This window comes from Leucoraja erinacea, chromosome 16 (assembly GCF_028641065.1).
Source record: "Leucoraja erinacea ecotype New England chromosome 16, Leri_hhj_1, whole genome shotgun sequence".
Classification (NCBI taxonomy): Eukaryota; Metazoa; Chordata; class Chondrichthyes; order Rajiformes; family Rajidae; genus Leucoraja; species Leucoraja erinaceus.
The window spans coordinates 44,451,219-44,464,424 of record NC_073392.1 but is presented as its reverse complement, the minus strand read 5'-3'; the positions used below and the strand labels follow the sequence as shown (position 1 = coordinate 44,464,424).

The 13,206-nt window shown below is 43.7% G+C and overlaps 1 protein-coding gene across 1 annotated transcript in view; it reads left to right on the top strand.

Annotated features, from left to right (window-relative positions):
- The window catches only part of nt5dc2 (5'-nucleotidase domain containing 2), a 75,788-nt gene that overhangs the window by 25,499 nt on the left and 37,083 nt on the right, over positions 1 to 13,206 (top strand). The window contains exons 6-8 of the mRNA XM_055648288.1: positions 2,845 to 2,973; positions 8,178 to 8,238; positions 11,499 to 11,601. Of these exons, the coding sequence (XP_055504263.1) occupies positions 2,845 to 2,973; positions 8,178 to 8,238; positions 11,499 to 11,601 (293 nt within the window). The remainder of the gene's footprint in view (positions 1 to 2,844; positions 2,974 to 8,177; positions 8,239 to 11,498; positions 11,602 to 13,206) is intronic.

The following is a 13,206-nucleotide window of genomic DNA, read 5'->3' as shown; positions in this document are numbered from 1 at the left end:
TCTGTGTTCTGGCTTTGCGGGTTCTGAGGTGACTAATGTGGGAACTACATGTTTGCCCACTGACTGGGCACTTCCCACAGATAAAGTGCCTGTTTGGGAGTCTGGGTTTAGGTATACGTGCAAAAAGTGTCCCATTCAATAAACCATAGATGATTGAGGAATAAATAGGGCCTGAATACTGGAATATTGGTCTGGGAGTGGAACAAGCTTACTTTATTGTCATGTGTCCGAGGTACTGTGAAAAGCTTTTTATGTTGCATGCCATCCAGTCAGCGGAAAGACTACACTTGATTACAATTACTGACCTTGCTTCACTAATTTCAACGATTTAGAGGGACTTGTGGAGATGGTGCCAGTGATATTTTTTGAATACCTGCTGTAGGTAGTCCAGGACTTGAAAGAATATGGATGGGTAGGATCACTGCTGCATGGTAGACTGAGTTGTGTGCTAGCTCTGAGCTCCTGGTATTCAAATATCCTCCTTCCAAAGGCTGCACTGGAGCATGAACAGTGCAGTAACATATGATCATTGATGTTTGCCTTTGCTGAGAAATGGCTCCTGAGATTGTGGGAATAGTCCACATTATCCAGGGGCTTGTCACACATCTTTATCGGCAGAGGGCAGTGTACCTGCAGCAGAGGTTGTTTGGTGCAGAACCTTTGCCTTGTACAGTTGGGTGCACAGCCCATCCTCTTGTGTGCGTGCCATGGCTCTGAATCCATTCTCCAAATGCAAGTCTATTCAACAAAGGCTCGGAGTCTATTCTCCAAATGCAAGTCTATTCAACAAAGGCTCGGAGTCTATTCTCCAAATGCAAGCATCATCTGCATGCTGCAGCTTGATGGAGATGGTTGTAACCTTTGTTTGTTGTGCAGTCACAGTGGGCTGAATGGCTTCCTGGTCATTCTGAAGATCAACTCTACTCCAGCAGATGAGACGAGACAAATTGCGAGCTGTATTGGGGCAATGACAGAGAGTGGTGAATTCACACAGAGAGTGGTGAATCTCTGGAACTCTCTGCCACAGAGGGTAGTTGAGGCCAGTTCATTGGCTATATTTAAGAGGGAGTTAGATGTGGCCCTTGTGGCTAAGGGGATCGGGGGGTATGGAGAGAAGGCAGGTAACCATATAACCAGGTACGGGATACTGAGTTGGATGATCAGCCATGATCATATTGAATGGCGGTGCAGGCTCGAAGGGCTGAATGGCCTACTCCTGCACCTAATTTCTATGTTTCTATGACGCAGCCCAGTTTGACAACTAGTTCTGTTGCTGACCCCTTGGTTGATGACATGGCCTCATAAATCATTAGTGCAGGCACCGACAAAGTTCAGTGCAAGGATTATGCTTTTCTTTTGCAATCTTTTCAGAGCTGTCTGATTGTGAACTGAAAGGAAGTGATCATTTGTCATTTTGTTCATGGAAATCGGGACGGGAGTAGGGTCCACGGCCCGACTAATACAAATGTTTGTTGATTAGGTTTAGGTGCGGTTTAGGGCAGGTGCGGTTTAGGGCAGTGCACAACGGGCACAAAACCAGACCAGGCGGCCTGCATATTGATCGCAGTCAACAAACAGCAGCTTGGACTGTACCAGACTATTTCGGCTTTGTGTAAACCAAAAATGTTCCAATGTATTTTTATAAAATAGACTGGACAAATAATTGCGTTTCTTTTTGTTTTGTGTATTCGTAAGGGCAGTATGTTTGCAAATCAGGTTAAATATAGTTCATTGTGATATTCCTGCAAGGTCAGAGCCTGATACTGTGTGTTGACATTGAGTAAATGAGTAGAGGTGTGCATTGCTATAGTCTTTAAAGGCAGGCCAGCCAAACCGCTGATGTGTAGAGGAGATCTCCCATTTCTATAAACACGGGACAAAATGCTCAGATTCCCAAATATCAGTGGGTTCATGGAGCAGAATTTATCTTTGCTTAGAAAAGGTTTCCCAAAACAACATTACAGTTTAGCAGTGAATTTCAATATTAATTCGATCCCTGCAGCTCTATTTATTTGTCACGTTTAAAGAAGGTTGGTGCAAATGAAGGGAACATAAGCGTCCAAAGTGAAGTGGTTACAACCTGTCAATCTTGCTGACACATCACTGAAGGGCCTGTTTAAGAATGCTTCACTGCCCATTGTCACTGTAATGAGATTAGAACAACATTGAAAGCACAATAAATGTAAACACTTAGATGTCGAATCACATTATGCTGTTATTTACAGTGCAACAAATCCAGATATCACACAATGACAAAGAAACACAAAGTGTTGGAGTAACACTGAGGGTCGGGCAGCATGTGCTGGAAGGAACTCCAGATCCGTGTTTATACCAAAACCCAACACACAATGCTGGAGTAACTCGGCTGGTCAGGCAGCATCTCTGGGGGGAAAATAGGAATAGGTGATGTTTCAAGCCAGAATCTATTTTGGGCACAAGTCTGAAGAAAAATTCTGACCCAAAATAATCCCCTATTCCTTTTCTCCAGAGATCCTACCTGACCCGCTGAGTTACTCCAGCATTTAGAGAGATTTTGAGGTGAAGGTAGCATCTGTGACTCCAGCACTTTGTCTCTTTTTGAGTAAACCTGCAGTTCCTTGTTTCTACATAAGGACAACAATTCTTTCTTGTTGAATAACGCATTTACTTTCTCATAATAATGGCCATTCAGTCCATTGGATCTATGCCAGCCCCGAGAGAGACATTACCTTTTGTCCTATTTCAATGAATAGCTTTGAAAACTCTCTCCTTTGTGCACAAGACTGTAATACAAGAAAGTCATGTTTGATGGAGAATGGCAATTTTGTCTTATTCATGTGTTTGCAATTTGTTTCGATACTTTAGGGCCCTACCATGAAACAGTTTATGGATATTTTCTCACTGCCTGAAATGGCTCTTCTTTCATGCGTGAATGACTATTTCATTAACCACAATATCGAGTATGATCCCATTCACCTCTTCAAAGACATCAGCGTAAGTACAAAATTTACTCCACTTTAATCTACACTTTCGAACCATGACGAGCCAGTTGTGACGTTGCCATTTCAATCTATTGACCTAATAAGCCAACTCTTAGCCAAATGCTTTTTCTTTGCAGCCACTAACTATGAAACATGTTGATTGATGCCATTTTGCTCTTTGCTTCTGCGCTTTTTTTCTTATTGTAACATTAACGGGGGTGGCACGGTGGAGCAGGGGTAGAGTTGCTGCCTTACAGCGCCAGATACCCTGGTTCGATCCCGACTGTGGATGCCGTCTGTACGGAGTTTGTACGTTCTCCCCGTGACCTGCGTGGGTTTCCTCCGGGTTCTCCGGTTTCCTCCCACACTCCAAATATGCACAGGTTTGTAGGTTAATTAGCTTGGTATAATTGTAAATTGTCCCTAGTGTGTGTAAGATGGTGGTAGTGTGCGGGGATCGCTGGTCGGCACGGACTCGGTGGGCTGAAGGGCCTGTTTCCGCGCTGTATCTTTAAACTAAACTAAACAGGCTTTTTATTCGGTATGTGGATTTAATCATACAAATGATCTGGTTCTGCTTTTTCATCATGATCACCAGTAAAAGAAGAGAAAGAGTTGGAAACGGGGACTCGTTAATATGGTAGCAGCAGACTAAAGGTTATGTTTGCAGTTGCTGTATTGTTCTGTCTAAAAGTAATTGAATGTGGAAAATGGCATTTTTAACAGTTCAGCACAAGAGCAAGTCATTCAGCCCACAATGTCTGTGCTGAACATGATGCAAAGACCATAACTCCTAACTTCTATCCCACCATTCCATTTGGGATGCCAGTTCTGGTGCAGAATTGCATCATTCACAACATGTAGACTTGTCTCGTACATACAGTCAAATTTGGATGGAGCCAGGTGCTTCTTCTTGCGTATGGCGTGCACAGCCTAAAGTTGTAGGACAACTTGTTCTGTTTGATTGTGCACGCTGGGTTGATTGCATTCGTCATAACAGGGCGGACCACGTGAAGGTTGCAATCTCCCACCCCGAGCCAGGTGCTAATCTGTGGCAGTCATTAATTGGAACAGTAGCATAATGTCCTATGCATATGATGGCGAAAAACACTAACATTTCATTAAATCACTAACTTATACCATGTTATTCTTGTGTGACGATGTGTATGAATGTATTCAATAAACACCTGATTTTGAGTAAGTTTCCCTGTTTCCACCAAGCCCTGCTGTTGTCCAGCTGCACAGATGGGGACAAGGGTTCATTGAAAATATTGATCAACCAGAATCGGCATTTGCCGCTATCAATTTGTACAATTAGTGTGGTCTGTAATTTGTTTTGGTGCAAAAGCAGCCAGCAACACCACAGTATAATCTCACCAGGCGAGATAACCACAACTGTTTCCCACATCTCGAACCAGAGTGTAAATCTTACCCGAGCCTAATCTCGTTAGTATATTTAAAGAAGCTATTCAGCTGCTTCAAATGCCTGCTTAAAGAATCAGGTCAAAAGCATATACAGCGGGATCCATGTGTCTCTTCAATAACCTTGAGCGTTTGAACGGCCTATCTGGTTTCTGCCTGGTGGGCAGAGTTAACGTTTCCTGCTCTAGCTTCGTCTAGTTTGCTGTATTCTTCGCATCAAGGGCAGGTCTTAACTCCAGCTGGTGTTGGTCATGCAGTGGGAACATCTGCCGTCACACCACAGACACATAATGACTGTCCCCATGTTACTCTCGTGTTCCCCTCTCCCCCCCCCCCCCCGTGCATTCTATCTGATACGCTACGCCAAGTTTGTTTATCCCAGGAGGTAAATTGATCTGCCAACAGTCATCAAATCACAAATATATGAAACTATGAAAGTGACTAGTGTTACGGATTGGGAATGTGCAAAGATTGCGGGGGGGCGGGGGGGAGGAGCAGAGTCAGTCTTGGTCCACCCTATGACAGAGGGGGGAGGGGTTGTACAGTTTAATGATTGACTACTGTTGTATCAACGTTACTTGGCAATTTTTAACTAATCATTTTTGTGATATTGGAACATTTCCACCTCCTTATGAAGACCACAGCCATGACATCAGCTTATGTTTCATTCCTGATGTTGTTCAAAATTCTCTTTCTGTAAACTACGCATACAGCTACTGACTAACAATACAAACGCAGACAGAGTGGTCGTTTCGAGGAACACTTTAGCTCGGCCGCATGAACCAACCTGATCTCCCGGTTGCTGGACACTTTAGTTCTCCTTCCCATTCCTACATAGACATTTCTGTCCTTGGTCTCCTCCATTGTCAGAGTGAGGCGAAATGCAAACTGGAGGAACAGCATCTCATATTTCGTTGGACAGCTTGCAGCCCAGTGGTACAAATATTGATTGCTCTCACTTCAGGTAGCCCCGGCTTCCCAATCTCTATCCCTCTCCTACCGAAGTCACACCAGCTTCTCATTTTCACCCAACAAACCAGCTAACATTGGCCTGTTTCCTTTATCATCGTTGCTTATTTGCATATCTTTCATTCATTGTTCTTTATAGAAACATAGAAATTAGGTGCAGGAGTAGGCCATTCAGCCCTTCGAGCCTGCACCGCCATTCAATATGATCATGGCTGATCATCCAACTCGGTATCCCGTACCTGCCTTCTCTCCATACCCTCTGATCCCCTTAGCCACAAGGGCCACATCTAACTCCCTCTTAAATATAGCCAATGAACTGGCCTCGAATACCCTCTGTGGCAGAGAGTTCCAGAGATTCACCACTCTCTGTGTGAAAAAAGTTCTTCTCATCTCGGTTTTGAGGGATTTCCCCCTTATCCTTAACATCTCTCCACATCACCATCTATATCTCTCCTTTCCCTTATCCCTAACCAATGTGAAGAAGGGTCTCGACCCGAAGCGTCACCCATTCCTTCTTTCCAGAGATGCTGCCTGTCCCGCTGAGTTACTCCAGCATTCCTGTCTACTGTTTAAATCAACAGTTCCTTCCTACACATTTCGGCTGCTCCACTGCCCATTGTCCTCCAGGTATGTCTCCTTTGAAGAAGTTCTCCTCCTCTCTCCGACGTGAGGTCAGCAACACCCTCTCTCGCTGCTCCCCCTCTGTGATTCCTCCTAACTTGGATTACAGGTACCGACAGTCCATCTGCCGCTTTTCGCAACAGTTCTCCTGCCGTGTCCCGCGTTCTACACTGGCTGTGACACGCCGGCACCAGCAGGCCCCCGCTCTGACTCTCCCGCAGCTCCAGGCCTCACTCACCCACACCAGCAACAGACCCCAACTGTACTTCATTCCACGCCAGATCCACACCCTCAATCATGTTTTATTGTGAATTATTTGTGAATATTATTTGGACACTTGGGCTATTTAAAAATGTTAATCATTTATTAAGAAATGGATAGATGTTTAGATCTAGTAAATTGAAGTTTGAAATTAGCTACAATTGGGTAACTAACTAATTATATGCTTTAATTTCAGGTCATCCAAGTTAGATTATTTTATATTTGTTTCAGAATGGTTCAATCTATGATAACTGAAAATTTCATTCAGTTCTCTTAATTTTTAAGAAGGTTATGGGCTTTTGACTGTCCATGATCACAGCTTTTTTGTTATGTCCATAGAAAATCAATAGGGAACAAGATGCTAATTTCCGAGTATGAAAATGGCCATAACTTTTTTATTACTGGAGATATGAAAGTGAATTAGGTGTCAAATTAAACTTATTGTTATGCTTTATCTGATGGGATAAATTGAAGACTTGATTTTTTAAATCTCAAAATTTTCCTTTATCATCATAACCTTTTGCATATCTTTCATTCATTGTTCTTTATCTCTCCACATCTCCGTCTATGTCTCTCGTTTCCCTTATCCCTAACCAGTCTGAAGTCTCTTCTCGACCCGAAACGTCACCCATTCCTTCTCTCCAGCGATGCTGCCTGTCCCGCTGAGTTACTCCAGCTTTTTGTGTCTATCTTCGCTACTAACTATCTGGTTGGCGGGCCATGGTTTTTGCTAACCTTAAACACTTTGTTCCTCTAATTCACTGGAACCATTGCTGTTGGATGGACGTTGACTTGGGAAGCAGTCCAGTGCCAAAATGTTTGCCACGAGTTTGAAGCTGATTGTGGACTAAGTGCCATTCCATGTCACCAAGGACTCCAAGCCAACCAGGCTGAAAGAAATCTTTATCATTTAGCTTCAGCTAATGGCTTTATTTTCTTTTAGCCCTTAATAAAAAAATGATGTATTTGTGAAGTTTAGCCTAAACCTTAAACTGCATAGTTTCATCATCATTCGGTAGCAGGTGCCAAGAATCCATATTACATTTGCAGCGACCATGTACACTGTATAAATAAGCAGAGATCAAATGTTTTAGGTCAAATTGCACGTTTCCAAATCACAACTTTATAAATCACTGAAGATGTGTCTTGACCCAAAACGTCACCCATTACTTCTCTCCAGAGATGTTGCCTGACCTGCTGAGCTGCTTCAGCTTTTTGTATCTACCTTTATAAATCACTTTCCTAATATTCACTATAAACACTTTTATAAAAATGTACACAATGGCATTGCAGAGAATTGTAAAATTAGATTGAATTTTTCATTTTCATATTCTTGTGTATAGAATCTGAATTTGAGGTTGGTTGGACAATAAATTGCAGAATTAATTGCATGGATATAGATAGTCAGTGCCATTGGCAATGAGAAAGGGTTTCAAAGATTATACACATTGAAGGTTTTTGGGTTTCAAACTATGAATGTTAAAACAGAATTCTTTGCCAGTATATACAGGGTGACTGGAGGGTGACATTTTGCACCACTTAGATAATTATTTTTACAGCTGTGTAGAGGGTGAAGTCTCTTCAAAAGCGAGGAGCAAGGAAGTCCAGATACTAGTTTATTTGCCATGTTTTGTTCTGCTCCTTCTCTCTTGTTACTTTCTTTCCACCCTCCCCTCCCCTCCACAGTCAGTCTGATGAAAGATCCCATCTGAAAACATCCCAGGTCCATGTTCTCCAGAGATGCTGCCGGACCAACTGAGTTACCCCAGCACTTTGCCTCTTTCTCTTAAAAGGCTATTGATTTTGCAGGGAGGGCACTTGGAAGTGCACTGGCACCATGATTTTTAGATTTGATAAAAAAGTATTTTGTATCGAAATCTTGCTGTGAAAGAACAGAATTGTGTATCTGACTGACATTGACATTGGTTTCTTTCATCTTTTCAGGATGCAATAAGTACTGTCCATATCAAAGGAATGATGTACGACTGGATTGAAAATGACCTTGGTAAGTGAGCAGCATATGGTACTGCAGACTCGAGTTATTATTAGGAAATCTGTTATAGCACTGGAGCTGATTTTTTAAAAATAATCTTTGATAAATTCCAGAGAATAAAAGCTACCGCTGACTGTGACTGAAACAAATGGTGTTGTGGTTCTGTTATCTTGAACTGCAAGCCTCCCTAATCAGTTGAGTACCTGCAATCAGTCCTTGAGTGACTGCCCCTTCCTGCAAAAGATTTGTAATGTAATAATTATCCTGATGATTTGGTCAACTCGCAATGGATGGTGGTCATGCTAAAGATGCATTGACTTGTCTGAAGAGTCTCGGTCAAAGAAATAAACACATGAATGAGCTTTTGTTAAACCTTTTAAGTTGGAGAGTTTCTCCTGAATCTTCTTTTTAGGATCAGTGTGTAGATAAATGCTCTCTACGGTGAAATTCAGTAGTTGCCATGTCCTTGTCATTTTCACTGTCCATTCATTCAGAGGGAACATCATTATCCTCCATTAATAATGGAAGTTCAACAGGCAAAACGCATAGTGTAACATCAAGCTGACATTACCGCTGTAGAAACAAAGAACTGCAGATGCTGGATTACACAAAAGGACATATAGTGCTGGAATAATACAGCTGGTCAAGCAGCATCTCTGGACAACATGGTTAGGTGATGTTTAAGAGGGAACTCAGCGGGTGCAGCAGCATCTATGGAGCGAAGGAAATAGGCAACGTTTCGGGCCGAAACCCTTCTTCAGACTGATCGGGGGCGGGGGTGGGTGGGGACAAGAAAGGGAAAAGGAGGAGTAGCCCGAAGGCTGGGGGATGGGAGGAGACAGCAGGGGGAGAGGAGAGGAGACAGCAAGGACTAACAAAATTGGGCGAATTCGATGTTCATGCCCCCAGGATGCAGACTCCCCAAACGGAATATGAGGTGCTGTTCCTCCAGGTGCTGGTTAGGTGATGATTCGGATTGGGACCCTTCTTCAGACTTCTGGAAGAGAGGAGAAGCAGGACAAAACTTGGTGGATCTAGTACCTATTGCCAAAGAGGGGTGTGGGGGAGGCAGATAGTTGGAACAATGATCAGAGTTTAGAGCAGTAGGTGCGAGACAAACAGTTGTGAATTGTGAAGCAAGAAGAAGGAATTGGGAGACGGGGATGGGGCGCAAGGGGTGGGGTGTGGAAGGAACTGTAAATTGAAGATTTCTTAATTCATACAGTTAGGTTCCTCTACCCAAGCGGAATATGAGATGCTGTTCCTCCAGTTTGCATGTGGCCTCACTCTGGCAAAGGAGGTGGCCCAGCACAATACAATAGAATACAATACAATACGGGTTTATTTGTCACATTGCACATAAAGTGCAAGTGAAATGAATATGTCAGCAGCGATACAATGAGAAAGAACACACAATACACAATAAAAATTTAACACAAACATCCAGCACAGCATTCATCATTGTGGTGGGAAGGCACAAAAATTGGCCAGTCCTCCTCCATTTCCCTCCCCGTGGTCGGGACCAGAGTCCAGTCCATAGTCGGCTCTTCCCCACCGGAGACCGCGGCTTCAGGGTGGTGTAGGCCGCAGGCCGGCGGTCGAAGATTTAAAGTCCCTGCCGGGCCGCAGCCAGAAGCACCGTAGCCTGCAGGGCCGATGGTTGAAGCTCCCCTCCAGGGGTGATGGTAAGTCCACGCTGGGCCCGCGGTAGAAGTTGGCCGTGGGCCGGCGATGGAAGCTTCTTCCCCCGGGTCCCCCACGTGGGATCCCAGGCTGTAGACGCCGCGCCAGCTTGAGCTCTGCAGACCGCGACTTCAGGCTGCCGGCTGCTGCGGGCCAGCGAAACGGAGCGCTACCCTCTGGCGAGCCCCAGTGAGGTTCACCCGCTCCGCGCCGAGAGTCCACGCTGCGCCCGCCGCTGGAGCCCTGGGCGTGCCTCCGGGAAAGGCCACACCGATCCTCGTTGTTAGGCCACGGGGGAGGCGACCTGGAAAATGTCGCCTCCCCATGGAGGAGGCGACCGAAGCGGTTTCCCCCTCACCCCCCCCACACACCACCCTCCACACACCACCCCCCCACACACCACCCCCCACACAAAACACTCAAAGAAACACACAATAAGGGCGATCCAGTAAGCCTTGGTGGACAGAGTGCAAGTGTTCAGCAAAACCTTGGTCTGAAATCCACAGCTTGGTCTGAAATGTACAGGAGGCCACGATCGTACACCAGATACAGTAGATGAGATCACATGAACCTCTGCCTCACATGGAAGGACTACTGGGGTCCCTAGATGCAGACTAGTTTCACGCCACCAGCCCCCACATCCAACAGTATGAACATTGAATCTCCAATTTTAGGTAAACTTGAACACTCCCTCCCATTGCTTCTCATCCACTTTCCCACCTGGATTAGCACCTATTTCACTACTCCCCCACTAACTACATTGCTGCCTCTGGCTTCACAACCCTCCAGTCTGTTTGTCTCGCACCCTCTACTCTAATCCTTGACATTTGTTCTAATCTTTATTCTAATCATATCTCCTCTAGATTTTTTCCAACTCCCCTCCCCTCCCTCCACCTAAAATCAGTCTGAAGAAGGGTCTGGACCCGAAACGTTACCTATCCATGTTCAGAGATGCTGCCTGATGCACTGAGTTACTCCAGGACTTTGTGACATTCCCAATCCTTCATTCTTCCTCTTTGCGAGGTTTCTTTTATATTAGCAGTGTTAATGGATGTGGCAAAACACTGGCCATAATCAAGTCTGTCCAATTCCCACGCGTGGTTCTGGCTCCACATTCATGTGCCTAACGTACACTCAGTCAGAAGATTTTCTGGACTTTCTAAACCGTGAATTGGGAATGAATTGGACTCAAAATGGAGAAAATCCATCTTCAAATCCACCCTAAAAACTCATTTTTATTCTCTGGCTTTCGACACTGGCTGAGACATTGCTCCTGTTTTTAGTGCTTTTAATGTATTTTAATTTTTACTGTTTTATAGTCCTTTGTTTTAAGGTTTTTAATGGTTTGTAATAACTTCTTGTCCATGAGTTCTCATGTACAGCACTTTGTGGCAACTGCAGTTGTTTAAAGTGCTTTAGAAATAAAGTTATTATTATTATAAGATGGAGAGCATTTAATCACAAAGCAAGTGGCAATATGTGTTTGTGTCATGAAAAAGCGAGGAAATCTATCAACAATTTTGTTTTCAGAAGCAGTTTGAACACTTCATATTAGTACGGAATAACAGCTGCATTCTTCTTTATTGCAGAAAATTGCATACTTCATGGAGATGAAACCTATGCTGTTCTAAATCGTCTGGTTAATAATGGAAAGAAGCTCTTCCTTATCACCAACAGTCCCTTCAACTTTGTGTACGTAATAACTTTCACCTCCTACACTTTGTCATTTTGTGATCAGATTCCTTCTGGGATGGGCTTGCCTGTTCAGGTAGCAGTTTGACTTTGGCAGATTGTGTGGTTGATAACGTTCCAGTTGGGGTTGTTAAAAAGGATCTGCAAACCATCATTTATTTGAGCCCCGTAGAATGGCAGCACTTTCGAATAATCAGCCGAAATACTGGGAAACTAGTGTCGAGTGCCGTATCCAGGGATGACTTAATAGCTTACCACCCCGGTCTAGAACATAGAGCTCTAAATTGAAAGTGATAGATCACACCTCGACACCCACAAGAAAATGAAACTGACAAGTCGGCTGGTTAAATGTTATAGCATACAAGATACTAATCATATGACCTTTTTGGATTGTCCATTCCTGTCTGATAATCTAATCATGAATGAGAAATTAGACTGAGCCTAATGGTTTTGTTCGATGCTTTTAATTGTCTTTTGAAAGGCTGAGAGCACAAATAGAAATGTGCATTATACGATTGCCATCGCATAGACATGACTGCAGAGCAACATAGAATGGGTCCTGAATATGGAAGGGTTTGTGATATTTAGGGGGGACAGGAAGCCAGATAAAGATGCAATGGTTCTACTAATTAGTGACAGTATGAGAGAAGTTCAGGAAATTGGGATGTGCTGGTAATTTGGGTGTAGATGGGAAACTGAGTATGATGTAACGAGGTCGCTAATAGTGGAGAGGAGAAAATCACATAAGGAGCAATGGTGAAAGCTTGTCAGAAAGCCACCGTGATAATTGGGTGGGATCTGTAGTGAATGAAGTGAGAAAAATCAGCTGGGTATAATAGTTTGGATGAGATGTTTATGGAGTTATCAGGGGTAGTTCAAGTACGGCTTTTATGGTTCAGCGTGGAGCTGAACAAAGAGCAGGCTCTTCTAGATATGGTGAAGATAGACACAAAATGCTGGAGTAACACAGGCGAAGGAATGGGTGACGTTTCAGGTCGAGACGGCTCTTCTAGATATGGCATTGTACAAGAATACAATATTAATTAATACACCAGTCGAGGTGCCTCAACTTGACAATCATCATATGATTGAATTCTACATAACGTTTGAGTGAAAAATATATGGGCCTAAGGCTGGCATTTTGAAATTGCATATGATGGCAGTAACTGGAACTAACAAAGACAGCAGACATACAGTGCCCTCCATAATGTTTGGGACAAAGACCCATCATTTATTTATTTGCCTCTGTACTCCACAATTTGACATTTGTAATATAAAAAAATCACATGTGGTTAAAGTGCACATTGTCAGATTCTAATAAAGGCCATTTTGGGCCTTTATTAAAATCTGACAATGTGCACATGTGATTTTTTTTTTCAATTACAAATGTCAAATTGTGGAGTACCGAGGCAAATAAATAACTGATGGGTCTTTGTCCCAAACATTATAGAGGGCACTGTATCGGGTCGGGATCAGTCAGTTGAGATGCAGCGGCAAATGACTGCAACATTGTTACTTCCCAGCATCATCCGTCATCCCATCTGGTCGCCAAAATGCCAGGTCTAGAATCGCCTGTGCCCTGATTGGCTTAGTACACGGACGCTG